Source organism: Macaca nemestrina, chromosome 20 (genome assembly GCF_043159975.1).
Source record: "Macaca nemestrina isolate mMacNem1 chromosome 20, mMacNem.hap1, whole genome shotgun sequence".
Lineage (NCBI taxonomy): Eukaryota > Metazoa > Chordata > Mammalia > Primates > Cercopithecidae > Macaca > Macaca nemestrina.
Genome location: NC_092144.1, coordinates 50,506,353 through 50,523,436, shown reverse-complemented (window position 1 = coordinate 50,523,436; position 17,084 = coordinate 50,506,353). Strand labels below are relative to the sequence as shown.

At 44.9% G+C, this 17,084-nt stretch overlaps 1 protein-coding gene across 7 annotated transcripts in view; it reads right to left on the bottom strand.

The window, feature by feature from the left end:
• Positions 1-17,084, bottom strand: part of LOC105495303 (heterogeneous nuclear ribonucleoprotein U like 1) — a 47,075-nt gene that overhangs the window by 13,901 nt on the left and 16,090 nt on the right. For all 7 annotated transcript variants that reach the window (XM_011764679.3, XM_011764682.3, XM_011764676.3 and 4 more), the window contains exons 6-10: positions 15,845-15,944; positions 13,793-13,905; positions 2,507-2,773; positions 561-683; positions 335-463 (exon numbers count right to left, since the gene is read on the bottom strand). In XM_011764679.3, the coding sequence (XP_011762981.2) occupies positions 335-463; positions 561-683; positions 2,507-2,773; positions 13,793-13,905; positions 15,845-15,944 (732 nt within the window). The remainder of the gene's footprint in view (positions 1-334; positions 464-560; positions 684-2,506; positions 2,774-13,792; positions 13,906-15,844; positions 15,945-17,084) is intronic.

Below are 17,084 nucleotides of genomic sequence, written 5' to 3'. Positions count from 1 at the left end.
AGGCACAGAGCTAGGTAGTAGCCAAGCTGGGATTTAAGCCCCAGTCTGTCAGGCTCGGAAATCCATACTCCTTCCATTTTGCTAAACAGTATTTACGTGATGTTCTTTGGGGCTGCTGATGAGTCTGAGTAGTAAGTAGGCCTAGATCATGATCCTAGTCAGGGCTCAGCTGTGTGCAGGACCATGTCATCATGTATGACAAGGTCTGACCCCCCGACTAGCACAGCAGTCCATCATCATTATGGGGAAAAAAGAAAGGGACCCGAGGGAGATTCCCAGGCATGCAAGGGGTCCCCTCCCTTTTCCTGAGGACACAATGGTTATCATTAAGTACCTGATCTAGGATATAGTTGCGTTTCTTGCGGGCAGCAATCTGGATGAGGCGGTTGAGGCACTGGGTGGCCTGCTGGATCAGGACGTCCCAGCGGCCAGCATAGTTCCGCTGCCGGCGTAGGCCCATCACCTGCAGGCAGGAATTGGTGAGGGGTGAGTGGTTTTAGTTGCACGGCAGCACTCAGTAGGTGGGAGGTAAGTAAGGAGAGTCCAGTAGCTGTCCTTACCCGCATCTTATCCATGATGGCATTGGTACCCAGGATGTTGTACTTCTTGGAAGGGTTGGAGGCTGCGTGTTTGATGGCCCATGTGGTCTTGCCAGCAGCAGGCAGGCCCACCATCATCAGAATCTACAAGATCAAGACAGAGAAGGTGTTGCGGCGTGGTGGTGTGGCACCACTCACCTTGTTGGTGACTGTTTTGAGTGTGACTCTGGACCTCTGAGCTGTGGCTGCCTCTGCAAAGTGGAAGCAATAATAGCATCTACCTCACAGTACTGGTTTTGGGATTCGAAAAGATCGGGCTTGTGAGACTCTGAGCACAGTGCCTGGGACAGGGTGAGCATTAAGTCAAGTGCTGGCCAGGCAGGTGGCTCACGCCTATAATCCCAGGACTTTGGGGAAAAACAAAAACAAAAACAAAAAACCAAGTGCTGTCATCATTAACATTTATAGGATTTTGTTTTTTTGAGACAGGGTCTCACTCTACTGCCCAGGCTGGCGTGTAATGGCCCAATCACAGCTCACTGCAGCCTTGAACTCCCAGGCTCAAGCAATCCTTCTACATCAGCCTCCAGAGTAGCTAGAACTACAGGCACAAACCATCACACCCAGCTAATCTTTTTCTCTCTTTTTTTTTGGTAGAAATGAGGGTCTCCCTATATTGCCCAGACTGGTCTCAAACTCCTATACTCAAGGGATCCTCCTCCCTCCTTGGCCTCCCAAAGTGCTGGAATTATAGGCGTTTGCCACCAAACCCAGCCCATTTACAGGATTACGTGACCCCTCCCCGCCAACAGCCCAGGGCTGCGTACTGGGACTGGCCCCATGGAGTGGGTAGAAGTGGTACAACTTTCTTGAAGTATGAAATAGGAACAGAGCTGCACACACTAGGACATGAATTGCATCTAATCAGTACATTTAGAATTTGGTAAACGCAGATGCATCTTAAATGCCCGACTAGAGGGGAACGGTGAGTAGTTTGTAAGGCCATTAAGAAAGACGTTCATTTCCTTGAAGGATCTTTAAAGGAGAAAAAAAGAATGATGTTCAAAGAGGGGTTTTCATGTGATGGGATAAAGCTCACAAAATAATGTGAAGTGAAAAGGGCAGGGCATCATAATGCTTATACCATGAAATCTCAATGATAAATGTTTGTGAGCATAAAACAGGCACTTAGCACATTAAAAAGAACGGATGACCTCCAAAACTCTGCAAGGAACCTTATTTGTAGATGATAGCATTATGAAAATTTAAATTTTTTTACTTCTTAATTTTCTAGAACAAGCATAAATAACTTACACATACAAGAAAAATATTGTTTTAAGAAAAAAGACACTAGTATAGCTCTTGGAATCAAATCATCCCAAAGGCCATTTATCTCTTATGATAGCTCTGGGTGAGAGGTGGAACTTACTCAACCTCCTTCAAGAACACTCGGTGGGCCAGGCTCAGTGGCTAAAAAAGTTAGCTGGGCATGGTGGCATGTACCTGTGGTCCCAGCTACTCGAGAAGCTGAGGTGGGAGGATCACTTGAGCCTGGGAGGTCAAGGCTGCAGTAAGCCGTGATCGCACCACTGCACTCCAGCCTGGGTGACAGAGCAAGACCCTGTCTCTAAAGAAAAAAAAAGAACACTTGGTGGCACAGTGCACTCCCCAAGAAGCGCCTAGTGTCCTTTTCTGCTGTAAGAAAACCTTCCTTTTCCCATATTCTGGCCTCGCTTAAGAAGAAGAGGGAATCTTTCTGAGATTTAGGTAGCCTCTCTGACTTCAACTTAGATCACACCAACAACCCTCACCTCACACTCAGAGCAGTTTTTCAGCTCTGAGTCCAACCCTAAGGAGCTGGACAAAGCGGCCTCTTGCCCCAAGGCTACTCACGCAGTAAGTCTGTGTGTGTGTGTCTCCTCTGTCTTGGAGCAAGGTGGCCACCAATACATTCTGGCCCCACTCACCTCACATTCTGCTTTGCTCTTTGGTCCAACGGTGCCCCGGATCCGCTCACTAAGGGGAAGATGCTGGATGAAGGTAAACCCCGGGAGGACAGAACAGTAGGGCTCTGCCCTCTGTCCAAAGTTGAACTCCACTGCGCAATTCTTCACCAGGACATGAGGATAGAGGGCCTGACCCCCCAAGGCTTCTTTCTGGATTCGGAAGGCAATGCCCATCCACTTTCCATTCTTGGTAAAGGACAGTTCCACGTCATTTCCACATTCAAAGTCCTAGCAGAAAAAGCCAAAGGAATATGATTGCCAACTCTTGCCGTAGGCACTGGGAGTCACACGTGGGAGACAGTAGATGCAGGGAGTAGAATATGGAGAGCTTTCCAGATTGAAGTGTATCCTTCCCCAACATACAGGTAAGCTGGGCAGCATCAGTGAACATCTCAGAGAATGTCCAGCCCAAAGTCCTCCTTGCCTAAGACCCCAAAGTTGGTGGATATGAAGCGAGTAAACAAGAGTTTTTTTTTTTGAGACAGGGTCTCACCCTGTCCCCCAGGCTAAGTGCAGTGGCATAGCTAGCTAGGGCTCACTGCAACCTCAAACTTCCAGGTTCAAGCAATCCTCCCACCTCAGCCTCCTGAGTAGCTGGGACTACAGGCATGTTCCACAACACCTGGCTAATTTTTAAGCTTTTTGTAGAGACGGGGTCTTGTTATGTTGCCCAAGCTGGTCTTGAAATCCTGGACTCAAGTGATCTTCCCACCTTGGCCTACCAAACTGTTGGAATTATAGGCTTGAGCCACTGTACCCATCCTAAAGCAGGTAATTTTATGAAGCTCTGGCCAGGCATGGTGGCCCAAGCCTGTAATCGCAGCACTTTGGGAGGCCGAAACGGGTGAATCACGAGGTCAGGAGATTGAGACTATCCTGACTAACACGGTGAAACCCCGTCTCTACTAAAAAATACAAAAAACTAGCCGGGTGAGGTGGCGGGCGCCTGTAGTCCCAGATACTCGGGAGGCTGATGCAGGAGAATGGCGTAAACCCCAGGAGGTGGAGCTTGCAGTGAGCTGAGATCCAACCACTGCACTCCAGCCTGGGCGACACAGCGAGACTCTATCTCAAAAAAAAAAGAAGCTCTAAGTATTTGAGTCTTGTGCCTAGACTGAGATGAAGATGAAGGAAAAGGTGATCCAGTCCTGTCCCGAAAACTGATGAAGAGCCAGGTGCAGTGGCTCACGCCTATAATCCCATCACTTTGGGAGGCCAAGGCAGGAGGATCACTTGAAGCCAGGAGTTCAAGTACAGCCTGGGTAACAGAGAGACCCCATCTCTACAAAAACAAACAAAAGAAACCCAAAAAGGGCAGTCAATGAGTATAACAGTGGAAGAAAAGCCATAGCAGGGCCTTTTCGAACTGAGTTCAGCTTGTTCAACATGTTCCCTGAGTTCATACTCTTTCTGATACGTATGTCTGCGTAATCTGGGACCGACAGAGCTTAGGGACCAGTGGGGAATGAGACAAGGACACTCTATCATAATTCAGTAAGATGACCTACCTAGAAGCAAGTTTCTGAGGAGGTTTCTTAGTTGCTTGTATATAAGCGTAGCAGTGACAGAACATAACATCAGGTTGGCTGAGGCATAAAAGATGAGGGGGAAGTAATTCAGGAACCGCTGAAGAGCCATGCAGGGACCACATTCATTTATTCTGTAACAACTACTTATTGAATTGCTAAAGTTAGTAATTAAGATTCCCCTCTTTTTGTTGAGACAGAGTTTCGCTCTTATTGCCCAGGCTGGAGTGCAATGGCACAATCTCAGCTCACCACAACCTCCACCTCCCAGGTTCAAGCGATTCTCCTGCCTCAGCCTCCCAAGTAGCTGGGATTACAGGCATGTGCCACCATGTCCAGCTAATTTTGTATTTTTAGTAGAGATGGGGTTTCTCCATGTTGATCAGTCTGGTCTCGAACTCCTGACCTCAGGTGATCCACCTGCCTCAGTCTCCCAAAGTGCTGGGATTACAGGTGTGAGTCACTGCGCCCAGCCCATTTTAGAAGGTGGATGGCTTCAGTTCTACCATTTACTAACTTGTGGCCTTTGTTACTTCATCTTGTTTCTTTATCAAAAAAGGGGGGAGGTAATAATATTTTATACAGCCTATGTTTATTCTGCTAAATGGGCTAATACATTTAATACACAGTGAGCACACAAGGAATGTTAGCTATCACTGCAAGATGCCAGGCACTGTGCTAGAAATTAGGGGCTGGGACTGAAGTGCTGGGAGGGGACATGGCCTACCTTGGCATGTGAGGGATTCTAAGTTACCACAGGAATTTGAACTTGATGCTGGTGGCAGAGCAGAGTCTCTGACTTATTTTGAATAGTGGAGCAGCCTGCTCAAAACTGTGTTTTGGAAACATCGCTTTGGCTGCAGGATATGAGAGGCTCTTTTTTTTTCTTAGTGTTTTTGTCCTCTTTAAAATTTATATTTTTAAAACTTTTGGTAAATATTTTTCTAAATGCCCATCTCAGAGAAGAAAAGACTCAAAATGTGAGATTAGATAGCAGACAGAGGCAAAATACAAGGTTCAGTCTCTGATATAAAAGTACAATTTCTTTCTCTATTCAGGTGACCACCTTGGGAATTGCCCTTCAAGAATCGACAGAAGCACCCTCCCTTGACCAGCTCCCCCATTAACCTCCTCAGTGCTCACAGGGCGCAGCTCTGTGTCAGACACCCTCATGCTTGTTCATCTCTAAGCATGCGCCCACGTCAAGACCATGGAGAGCGGCTGGGTATAGTGGCTCACGCCTGTAATCCCATCACTTTGGGAGGCCGAGGCGGGCGGATCATGAGGTCAAGAGATCAAGACCATCTTGGCCAACATGGTGAAACTCCACCTCCACTAAACATACAAAAATTAGCCAGTCATGGTGGCGAGTGCCTGTAATCCCAGCTACTCAGGAGGCTGAGGCAGGAGAATCGCTTGAACCAGGGAGTTGGAGGTTGCAGTGAGCCAAGATCGCGCCACAGCACTCCAGCCTGGCAACAGCTAGACTCCTTCTCAAAAAAAAAAAAAAAAAAAAAAAGACCATGGAGAGCAGATATGACTGTGTAAAGGTGTTAGCCTTCCTTATGGCCACCAGCTTCACTATATGAACTTACCATAATGCACAAAACCAGCGCCCTCAACCAACTAATCTACCACCAACAGAGCCATCTGACCAAGAGGCAAGCGGAGTTGTGTTGTTCCTGCTAAAACACTTCTGTGTCAGTCTCAGGCCTAAAGACCCAAACTCCTGAAGTCTGGCATAATTCAGAGCCTGCCATTTTTACAGTCTGGCGTCTCACACCTCTTTCTGTTATCCCGAGGCTCTAAGTATCATACTCTTTATGGTTTGCTGAAATGGGTTATTCTGTTCTTCACTTGGAAGGCTGTTTTGCCTTTTTGTTTTGCAAATTGAGAACTTGAGATTTGACACCAATGTCCTCCCGTCTTGTTCCAGGAGACTTTACACTGCCACCAACTCCTCACTCTGAGCCTTTTTAAAGTTGTGGTAGCTTCTGAACAAAGAAAACTATACAAGGAATCTTAAGACTGGATGAAGAGATGTTCTGGTTGAAGCAAGAGTCAAGGCCTAGGTTCCATACTGCCACATACCCAAAGAACCTCATACTCTGATAGAAAAGACTTTGGCAAACACTGTCACACAGTGACAAGTTAAATTACTGCAACGTGTTTGGAGTGTAGTCTTGGTGGTAGCTATCAAAATTTAAAAATATACCTTTGACTCAGAATCTAACTTTCAAGAAGAAATACATTCCCCAAGAATGCAAAATTGTATGTGCCAAATGCTCATGCCAGCACAGCAAAATGTGCTCCAATGGGGAAGTAGGAGTGGCTAAATTGCACAGGAGATCCATATGTGGGGCTACAAAAAGATCTCCAAGTTACTCCAGTAAATGGAAAAAAGATGAGCAGCATTATCTGTTCCAGGAAACAACTTTCAGAGCCACTAACAGGAAGACGGGCTAAATTAAAGCAGGGTACCCAGACCCCTGCATCAGAATACTAGACAGCCATTAAACAGTCACTAAATACAAAGCTGCAAAAGTAATGACATGTCCACTAAAGGAAGGGACTAGGTTAAATCAATTATGGTAGTTACACAATGACTACAGACAATATAAAAGTACAAAGAAGCTCTCTTGGTAGTGCCATAAAAAGATCCCCACCAAGGCTGGGCACGGTGGCTCATGCTTATAATCCCAGCACTTTGGCAGGCCAAGGAGGGCAGATCACCTGAGGTCGGGAGTTCGAGACCAGTCTGACCAAAATGGTGAAACTAAACTACAAAATTAGCCGGGTGGGATGGCACATCCCCGTAATCCCAGCTATGTGGGAGGCTGAGGCAGAATCACTTGAATCTGGGAGGCAGAGGTTGCTGTGAGCTGAGATCGTGCCATTGCACTCCAACCTGGGCAACAAGAGCAAAACTCCATCTCAAAAAAAATTAATTAAATAAAAAGATCCCCAAGACATATAAGTTTAAAAAAGAAAAAAGAGAGAGATGAAAAAAAAGAGTGGGGAGGGTGTATGTGAAAAATGGGTGGGTGGGGTGCGGGGGTGGGTGTCTAAAGAAGACTTTACACTGTATCCCCTTTTACATTCCTTGATTTTTTTTTTTTGGAAACCCTATTCTTGAAAAAATCAATTCACAATGATTAACTATTAAGAAACAATTTTGACTGAGCTAGATCTATATATTGTCTATGTGGACAGGGAAAGATGGCCAAGATTTACTGTTACATGGGAAAAAAATCCAAGGTTTAAAACCGAACAATTTGTAGAGTATAAACACAGTTTTCATTTTAAAAATGTTTTATTAAAAACATATTGAGGGCCAGGCGCAGTGGCTGACACCTATAATCCCAGCACTTTGGGAGGCTAAGGCAGGTGGATCACCTGAGGTCAGGAGTTCGAGACCAGCCTGGCCAACACAGTGAAACCCTGTCTCTACTAAAAATGCAGAAATTAGCCAGGTGTGGTGGTGTGCACCTGTAGTCCCCGCTACTCGGGTGGCTGAGGCAGAAGAATCGTTTGAACCTGGGAGGTAGAGGTTGTGGTGAGCTGAGATTGCGCCACTGCACTCCAGACTGGGTGACAGAGCGAAACTCTGTCTCAAAAACAAAACAAAAAAAAGATATTGAGATCCTGCAACGCAAAGAAAGGCTGAGAAACTGTTTCAGGCTAAATGACACTAAAGACACATGGCAAGAGAATGCAATGTGATCCCAAATCAGATCAGATCCTGAACTAGAAAATCAGCTGGACGAAAGAATATTGTTGGGACAAGTGACAAAATTTGAATGTATAGTAGATAATAGCATTATATCAAGTTTTAAATGTAATAACTTTACTGTCATTAATATCTTTACTCTTAAGAATCAGCCGGGTGTGGTGGCTCATGCCTGTAATCCTAGCACTTTGGGAGGCCGAGGCGGGCGGATCACAAAGTCAGGAGTTCGAGACCAGCCTGACCAATGTGGTGAAACCCCGTGTCTACTAAAAATACAAAAATTAGCTAGGTATGGTGGTGTGCACCTGTGATCCCAGCTACTTGGGAGACTGAGGTAAAAGAATCACTTGAACCTGGGAGGCAGAAGCTGCAGTGAACCGAGATCACGCCACTGCACTCCAGCTTAGGCGACAGAGCAAGACTCCATCTCAAAAAAAGAATACACACCAACCAGGAATGGTGGCTCATGCCTGTAATCCCAGCACTTTGGGAGGCCGAGGCGGGCAGATCATCTGAGCTCAGGAGTTGGAGACCAGCCTGGCCAACATGGTGAAACCCCGTCTCTACTAAAAAATAAAAAAATTAGCCGGGCGTGGTGACAGGCGCCTTAATCCCAGCTACTTGGGAGGCAGAGGCAGGAGAATCGTTTGAACCCAGGAGGCGGAGGTTGCAGTGAGCCGAGATAAAGCCATTGCACTCAAACCTGGGAGACAAGAGCAAGACTTCTCTCAAAAAAAAAAAGAGCAGACACCAAGCCTGGCACAGTGCCGTGCACCTGCAGTCCCAGCTACTAAGTTGGGATGGATGGCTTGAGCCCAGTTCTGGGCTGTAGTGCACTATGTCGATCGGCTAAGTTTGGCATTGATATGGTGACCTCCTGAGAGTCAGGGACCATCAGGTTGCCTAAGGAGGGGTGAACTAGCCAAGGCAGGAAACAAAGCAAGTCAAAATTCTCATGCTGATCAGAAGAGGGATCACTGCCTGTGAAAATGCTGCAAGACCCTGTCTCATTTATTAAAAAAAAAAGGAGGAAGGAATACAGACCGAAGTAATGAAGACACGATATATGCAACCTCCTCTCAAATGGGTCAGATGAAAACACAGCTGACTCTGAACAACACTGGCTTCAAGCTGGGCAGGTCCACTTACATGCACACTTTTTTCATTCAATAAATATACTGAAAATATTTTTTGGACACTCGCAACAATTTGAAAAAACTCTCAGATTCCTATGACTAGAAATACCGAAAAAAAAAAAAATAAGGAAAAGTTAGGTATGTCATGAGTGCATAAAAATTGTAGACACTAGGGTCTGGCACGGTGGGTCAAGCCTGTAATCCCAGCACTTTGGGAGGCCGAGACGGGCGGATCACGAGGTCAGGAAATCGAGACCATCCTGGCGAACACGGTGAAACCCCGTCTCTACTAAAAAATACAAAAAAAAACTAGCCGGGCGAGGTGGCGGGTGCCTGTAGTCCCAGCTACTCGGGAGGCTGAGGCAGGAGAATGGCGTAAAACCCGGGAGGCGGAGCTTGCAGTGAGCTGAGATCCGGCCACTGCACTCCAGCCTGGGTGACAGAGCGAGACTCTGTCTAAAAAAAAAAAAAAAAAATTGTAGACACTAGTCTACGTGTTAATTGACTGTTTATGTTATCAGTAGGCTATTAGTTTGCTTTTTTCCCCCCCACCTCAGTCTCCTGAGTAGCTGGAACCACAGGCATGTGCCACCAGGCCCAGCTAATTTTTATTTCCATTTTTGGTAAAGACAGGGTTTCCTTGCGTTGCCCAGGCTGGTCTTGAACTCCTGGGCCCAAGTGAACCGCCCAGCTTAGCCTCCCAAAGTACTGGGATTACAGGTGTGAGCCACTGCACTCAGCCAGTAGTTAAGTTTTGGGGAGTCAAAAACTATACGTGGATTTTTGATTACATGGGGGTTGGTGCCCCAACCCCTGCAAAGTTCAAGGGTTAGCCCATTGTTTAGGGACAAGTAAACCACTTTGACCCCTTCTGTACTAAACTCATGGGGTTCTTGGTGGCATTCTCCAACATCAAAAGAACTTTAAAAGGGAACCACATATTGGAAAGGTATTTCCTAACTTCAGAAACAAAGCATCAATGGAACCAATCTAGAAAAAGTATTTTCATTGTCCACACCTTCTTGTAGTACAACCAAAAGACTGGCAACTGGTGTTGAGGATTCAGGGCTTGAGAGTTACCAGCTTTACAAGTAACAACAGTCCTGATCGTAAATCTGACAGAATTTGCTGGGCGTGGTGTCTCCGGCCTACAATCCCAGAACTTTGGAAGGTCAAGGAGAGCAGACTGCTTGAGCTCAGGAATTTGGTGAAACCCCATCTCTACAAAAAATACAAATATTAGCTGGGTGTGGTGGCGCACATGTGTAATCCCAGCTACTTGGGTTGCTGAGGTAGAATAGCATGAACTGGGGAGGCAGAGGTTGCAGTGAGCTGAGATCATACCACTGCACTCCGCATTAAAAATCTGTTCAGGCAGATGTCCTTTCTCTTCAATTATATCTTAATGATGCCTGGGAACTTGTTTGTTGCCTCTTGATTGGCAGAAGCTGCCTTTCCTGTTAACAATTTTTAAGCCACACCTCTTTCTAAAGTTATTAAACCATCCTTTGCTGGCATTAAATTCAGCAGCTTTAGATCTTTCACCTTTCTTTTGCTTTATGTTGTCATATAATGACTTCACTTTTCTTGAATTATAGCCTATAGGTATGCCTTTCTTTTTTTTCTTTTTTGAGAAAGAGTATCGCTCTGTTGCCTAGGAGGGAGGGAAGTGGCGCGACCTTGGCTCACTGCAAGCTCCGCCTCCTGGGTTCACGCCATTCTCCTGCCTCAGCCTCCTTAATAGCTGGGACTACAGGCGCCTGCCACCACGCCCGGCTAATTTTTTGTATTTTTAGTAGAGATGGGGTTGCACTGTGTTAGCCAAGATGGTGTAGATCTCCTGACCTCGTGATCCGCCTGCCTCAGCCTCCCAAAGTGTTGGGATTACAGGTGTAAGCCACTGCACCTGGCAGGTATGCCTTTCTTATAGCCACCCTGTACCTACACAAAACTGCAGTATTTATTTATTTATTTATTTTTGAGGCAGGGTCTCATTCTGTCATCCAGGTTGGAGTGCAGTGGGACAATCATACCCCACTGCAGCCTCAACCTCCTGGGCTCAAGCGATCCTCAGCCTCCTGAGTATCTGGGACTACAGGTGTGCACCACCACACCCAATTAATTTTTATGTTTATAAAATACTAAAAGTTTGTTTTCGCCATGATGCCCAAGCTGGTCTTCAACTCCTGGGCTCAAGCGATCTGCCCACCTTGGCCTCCCAAAGTGCTGGGACTACAAGTGTGAGTCACAGTGTCCGCCCTGCATTCTCAATATATGATAAAAAGTGCAAGGTTTTAGCGCCTGCTAGCATAGCAGTAGTGATGGCTTCGGGAATGTTTTCTTTTTTTTTTTTACAGTGGTCCTTACGCTGGATTAATCTTGAAATGGCAGGCAACTACAGCTGTAGACCTCAACCTACAGTGCATATCAAGCAATTCAAGTTTTTCTTGTAATGTCATAACTTTTTTCTGTTTCTGAGAAACACTTGCAGCATCACTAGTGGCACTTTGTTTGGATCCCATGGTGTTACTCAAGGCTTACAATATTGCAGTAAACATAATTAAAAAATACACAAGAATTGCGAGAGATCACTTTTTACTGTGATACACAATTTACTGAAAAGAACTGCTCACATGAAGATGTACAACACACAGTGCCAGCTTGGCCAACACGGTAAAACCCCATTTCTACTAAAAATACAAAAATTAGGCCAGGTGCAGTGGCTCACACTTGGTAATCCCAGCACTTTGGGAGGCCGAGGCGGGTGGATCGCCTAAGGTCAGAAGTTCAAGACCAGCCTAGCCAACATGGTGAAACCTCATCTCTACTAAAAATACAAAAATTAGCCAGGCATGGTGGTATGCGCCTGTAATCCTAGCTACTCAGGAGGCTGAGGCAGGAGAATCTCCTAAACCCGGGAGGCAGAGGTTGCAGTGAGCCGAGATTGCGCCACTGTGCTATACAGCCTAGGCAACAAAGTAAGACTCCGTCTCAAAACAAAACAAAAAATCCCAGCTACTCGGGTGGCTGAGGCACAAGAATCACTTGAACCCTGGAGTTGGAGGTTGCAGTGAGTTGAGATCGTGCCACGAGACTCCAGGCTGGGTGACAGAGAAAGAATCTGTCTCAAAAAACACAAAAAAAAAAACAAAGGAAAAGCAATTATGATTTAATACTGTGCTATTATGTTTGTTTACATTTCTCTCAACTGTGAATGGTACCATGTAGTCTGTGTTTGTGTGCACAAGTTTTGATAAGTTTTAACTTTTTGTAATAGATTTGTGGATATTTTATGCTAGTAAATGATGAAAGAGACTAGTATCTACTTATATTTTATGCATTCATGACAGGCTTAACTTTTTCTTAATCTTACTGATATTTCTAGGCTATATGATTTGTCTGTTTTTTCAAATTGTTGCAGATCTCCAAAGAAGTTTCCAATATATTTATTGAAAAAAATCTGCACATAAGTGAACCAGAGAAATTCAAACACGTGTTGTTGAAGAGTTAACTCTATGTGTATGTACACCATAAACATGAAAATGGTAAAGCAAATGTGGCAAATGTTAGAATCTGGATAAGGCCCTATAAGAATTCTTTATTCTCAAGCTTTTCTCTGAGTTTGAATTTATCTCAAAGTTAAAAAAAGAAGAAGGGCCCCAGAGTGGTGGCTCACACCTGTAATCCCAGAACTTTGAGAGGCTAAGGCGGGCAGATCATCTGAGGTCGGGAGTTCAAGACCAGCCTGACCAACATGGAGAAACCCCGTCTCTACCAAAACTACAAAATTAGTCGGGCATGGTGGTGCATGCCTGTAATCCCAGCTACTTAGGAGGGTGAGGCAGGAGAATAGCTTGAACCCAGGAGGCGGAGATACTAGTGAGCCGAGATCGCACCCTTGCTCTACAGCCTGGGCAACAAGAGCGAAACTTCATCTCAAAAAAAAAAAAAAAAAAAAAAAAAAAAGAGTATGTGTGTACAAATATGAAGGAAGGCAAAAGAACAAGCCTCAGAGGATGAATCCGTCTGGGTAGTCACTTCCTCTGGGGCCTCATAGCACATTTTACAAACATCTCTTATAACTCCTAATGTTAACAGTATTAAGTCATATTTACTGAGCACTTACTGTGTGTCAGGCATTATTATAAGTGCTTTTAAAGGATTAACTTAATGACTCCATACGAAATTCTGAGGTAGGGGCAAAGATTCTCATTTAGAGGGAACTGAAAAACAAGGAGTGTAAATTGCCCAGGGCTTGAGTGGAAGAACAGAACTGGGTCCAGGGAATCCAGCCCAGAGCTGACAGCCATATTGCACAGCATGGTGACTGCTGGTCACTGCTCTCAAAGACTGAAGTATGGCAGCAGCAGCTGTTCTGTTTTGCATCATCTCTACTCTTCCAGAAGGCAGTTCATTGTAGGAAGCCTGGCTCAACCAATGTGAGATGAAGAAAGGGAGAAGTTTTGGGATAAGATGATGCCAACATGGGGCAAGAGCCAATACCACTGCCTTCAAGAGCAGACAGGCTATTTCCTAGCAATGAAAGATAAGAAATTCCTAGGTTTGTTTAGAAAATGTCACTCTGGTACCTAGGAATGGAGGAAGGCTATGCACACCTGAAGTCTGCAAACCTCTTCAGAGTGTCATCTGAAAACTTTGCACACGAGACCAGAGGAGATGGAATGACAGAATTTCCCACAAAATGACAGTAAACATTCCAGTCTGTCAAGCAGAGACAAAGAAGTATGGCGAGAGTGGCTGGATATGGGGCAGACAATGGATAGAGGTATCCTGAAAAAGAAGTCTGTAGCCCAACATCTGGTTCTGCCAACTCCCACAGGCTGCTAGCACTCACCGCAAAGCAGCCAATCACATCGTTCTCTGCAAACTTGTCTCCGTAGTTTTCAAACCGGCTATTGGTGGACTTCTTCCCAGTGCCTCCATAGCCATAGGAGAAAGGCTCTTCGCCTGACGGAAGAAATAGGCAAAGGCAGGTTAAACCTGCGATGGTCATAACAGCCTCAATGGCTGCCACATACTTTTATTTTTGAAGAAAAAAATAATTTTCTTTACTGGTTTTATTAATCAGATGCCTTTTTAATATAGGGATGGGGAAGGGTGAAAGGAAGCCCTTAATGATGAACTTTGGAGGGCTTGATGGGTTTCGTTGTCCAGTCTGGGAGTAGCTCAACTGAATTACTCTGCACAGAAGGGAAATTTGAAAAGAAAGGGAGGAAAGGAAGACAGGAGCTGGGATGGAGGAGAATTGTATGCTGAGATGCAACCCTTCCTTGTGACACCCAATATTCAGTCCAGTCTACTCGTGGTAGAAATCAGTGAAGGGGCTGGATTTTGCTCCTCGAGACCATGAGGACTGACCCCTAGGAAAGGTACTGTATTTCCTCAGGTTACAGAATTGGGTGCTGATGTGATATAACTGAGAGATTCCAAGGGCTCTGGCTGACACCTGACCTAGAGATTCCTGGGCAGAACCCAAAGAATATGCTGCTAGAAAAGCAGGGGCCGACAAGCATGAATACCAGGCCTGGTTCTCCTATGAACCAGCTGTGTGACCCTGGATATGGTGCTTGACCCTTCTGGGCTGTTTCCCATCCCTATCAACTGCCACCACCTACATCTCAAAACGGAGACAGAGGTAAAATGAGATGACCTATGAGTCTTTTTTTTTTTTGTGGTAATATATCTACCTTTTTGAGGAGGTACCAATTTGTGGGGTACATGTGCAATTTTGTTACATGCACAGATTGCATAGTGGTCAAGCTTTTAGGGTATTCATCACCTAAAAAACGTACATTGTACCCATTAACCAATTTCTCATCCTCCTCCCCCTTGCTACCCCCTAACACTTCTGAGTCTCCATCATCTATTAATCCACTCTCTAAGTTCATGTGAACACATTTTTTAAACAAACACTTATGAGTGCGAATATATCTACTTTTAAAGATTAGTCTTAAGCGGTCAGGCAATTACGGACCAGGATAATGGCTCAAGTGTTAAAACAGCAAAAATTTGCAATGAATTTAAATGAGCTACAGAAGGGGACTGGTTTAATAATGCAATTATAAAATGGAAAATTATGCAGTAGTCAAAAAGCTGTATTTATTTACAAAAATATGCCCATCATATATTAAAACAAGGCTATACAAGGTAGTCCTAGTGTGATCCAGTTTGAATATGTACAAAAAAAAAATGTCCAGAAGACTACAAATGGAATGTTAACATTGGTTAGTTTATCTCACAAGTTTAGGAAGGATTTTCATTTTTCCCTTTCTGTATGGCCTGAATTCTTATAAGCAACACATATTATTTTCATAATTGAAACATTTGTATGATCATAAACGGAAGGCAGAAGGTGTCAGAATTGGTCAGAATAATCAGTTACTTAGGACCAGAAGGTCACTGAAGTCTGAAGATGGGGACCCACAAAATTCAAAATCTTTCAATAGGCAGCCCCTACCCCTCTCCCAACTAGCCCTGGCCTCACTGGTCTCTGCTCCCCTTTTTCCTCTAGGTTAGGCTCTGGACAGAAAATACAGACAGAACTTAATGGAGCTTGGGAATTTATTTGCAGCTTGGTTTAAGGGCAGGAGACACTGATCCTTTTTACCGAAAGGGAATAGATTCCTAAAGAGAACTTTGGACCCTCCCCTAAAAGATGAAGGATAAGAATTGATTCTTCACAGAAAAGTTGTTTCATGACCATAGTCCTCTGAGTTGAATACAGCATGACAGAGAGAGTGGCATATACCTAATCCTTGTACCTGTTCCACTTCACTCTAGTTCTATTCTAAGTCTGACACTAGAAAGGGAAGCTTAGGAGGCTTGAGAATCCAAGGGTAGGGACAGTCACTCTCTTCTCTGGACTGCATAGCTGACCCCTCCTTACCTAGCTGGGTGCTGCAGGAGTCCAGGGACCAGCCGATACGGACCACATGGGGGTCAGGCTCTGTAGACGGAAGGTGCTTCACAGAGATTTCCTCATTGATCTAAGGAAAGAGGACAAAAGGGCTCAGGGTTGCTTCTCTGGAGGCTGTAGGTTATGAGGCAATATAGGAAGGAAGCACATCAGGCATTAAAAGAAAGTAATGGCTTTTCTTGCTGGAGAAGCATTTAAGCAGCTCTGAAGAGCCTACTGAACAGAAGCCAGGGCCTCCAAAGGGATCAGCAGAGTACAGGGCCACAGAGACAGGCATTTCAAAATACAGTTATCTTTTAGTGTAAGAGACTCTCGTAACATCTGATAGAAAGATAAACTGGTACAGTGTCTTTAGAGGGCAATCTAGAAGTCTGTCAAAACTGTAAATGGCTGGGGATGGTGACTCACACCTGTAATCCCAACACTTTGGGAGGCCAAGGCAGGAGGATGGCTTGAGGCCAAGAGTTAGGAATCAGCCTGGCCAACATAGCAAGACCCCATCTATACAACAACAACAAAACCCTGTAAATGCACATGCTCTATAACTCAGTATCCTACAGAAACGCTAATATGTGTACAAGTATGTCTATGTATATGTGAATATATTTGTGTATGCAACATTCTGTGCAGCATTAGATGTGTGTGTATATGTGTGTGTATATATTTTAACATTAGAAAAATATCAATAAGGCACCGATTATGGTATATCCATGCCACAAAATATGATGCAACAGTTAAGAAGAGTGAAGCAGGCCAGGCATGGTAGCTCACGTCTGTAATCCCAGCACGTTGGGAGGCTGAGGTGGGTGAACACCTGAGGTCAGGAGTTCGAGGCCAGCCTGGCCAACATGGCGAAACCCTGTGTTTACTAAAAATACAAAAAATTAGCCATGCGTGGTGTCGTGCACCTGTAATCCCAGCTACTCAGGAGGTTGAGGCAGGAGAATCATTTGAACCCGGGAGGCAGAGGTTGCAGTGAGCAGAGATTGCGCCACTGTATTCTAGCCTGGGTAACAAGTGAAACTCCATCTAAAAAAAATAAATAAATAAATAAATAAGGGAGCAAAGCAGTACGTTGGGCTAATGTACTGCCATTGAAAAAATGTCCAAGATACAGTATTAAGTTAAAAAATAAAAAAAAAGCCTTCTGACTTAATTTCGTATTAAGAGACTACTAGACTGCCGAATATCCGTGTCTACCTATGGCCTC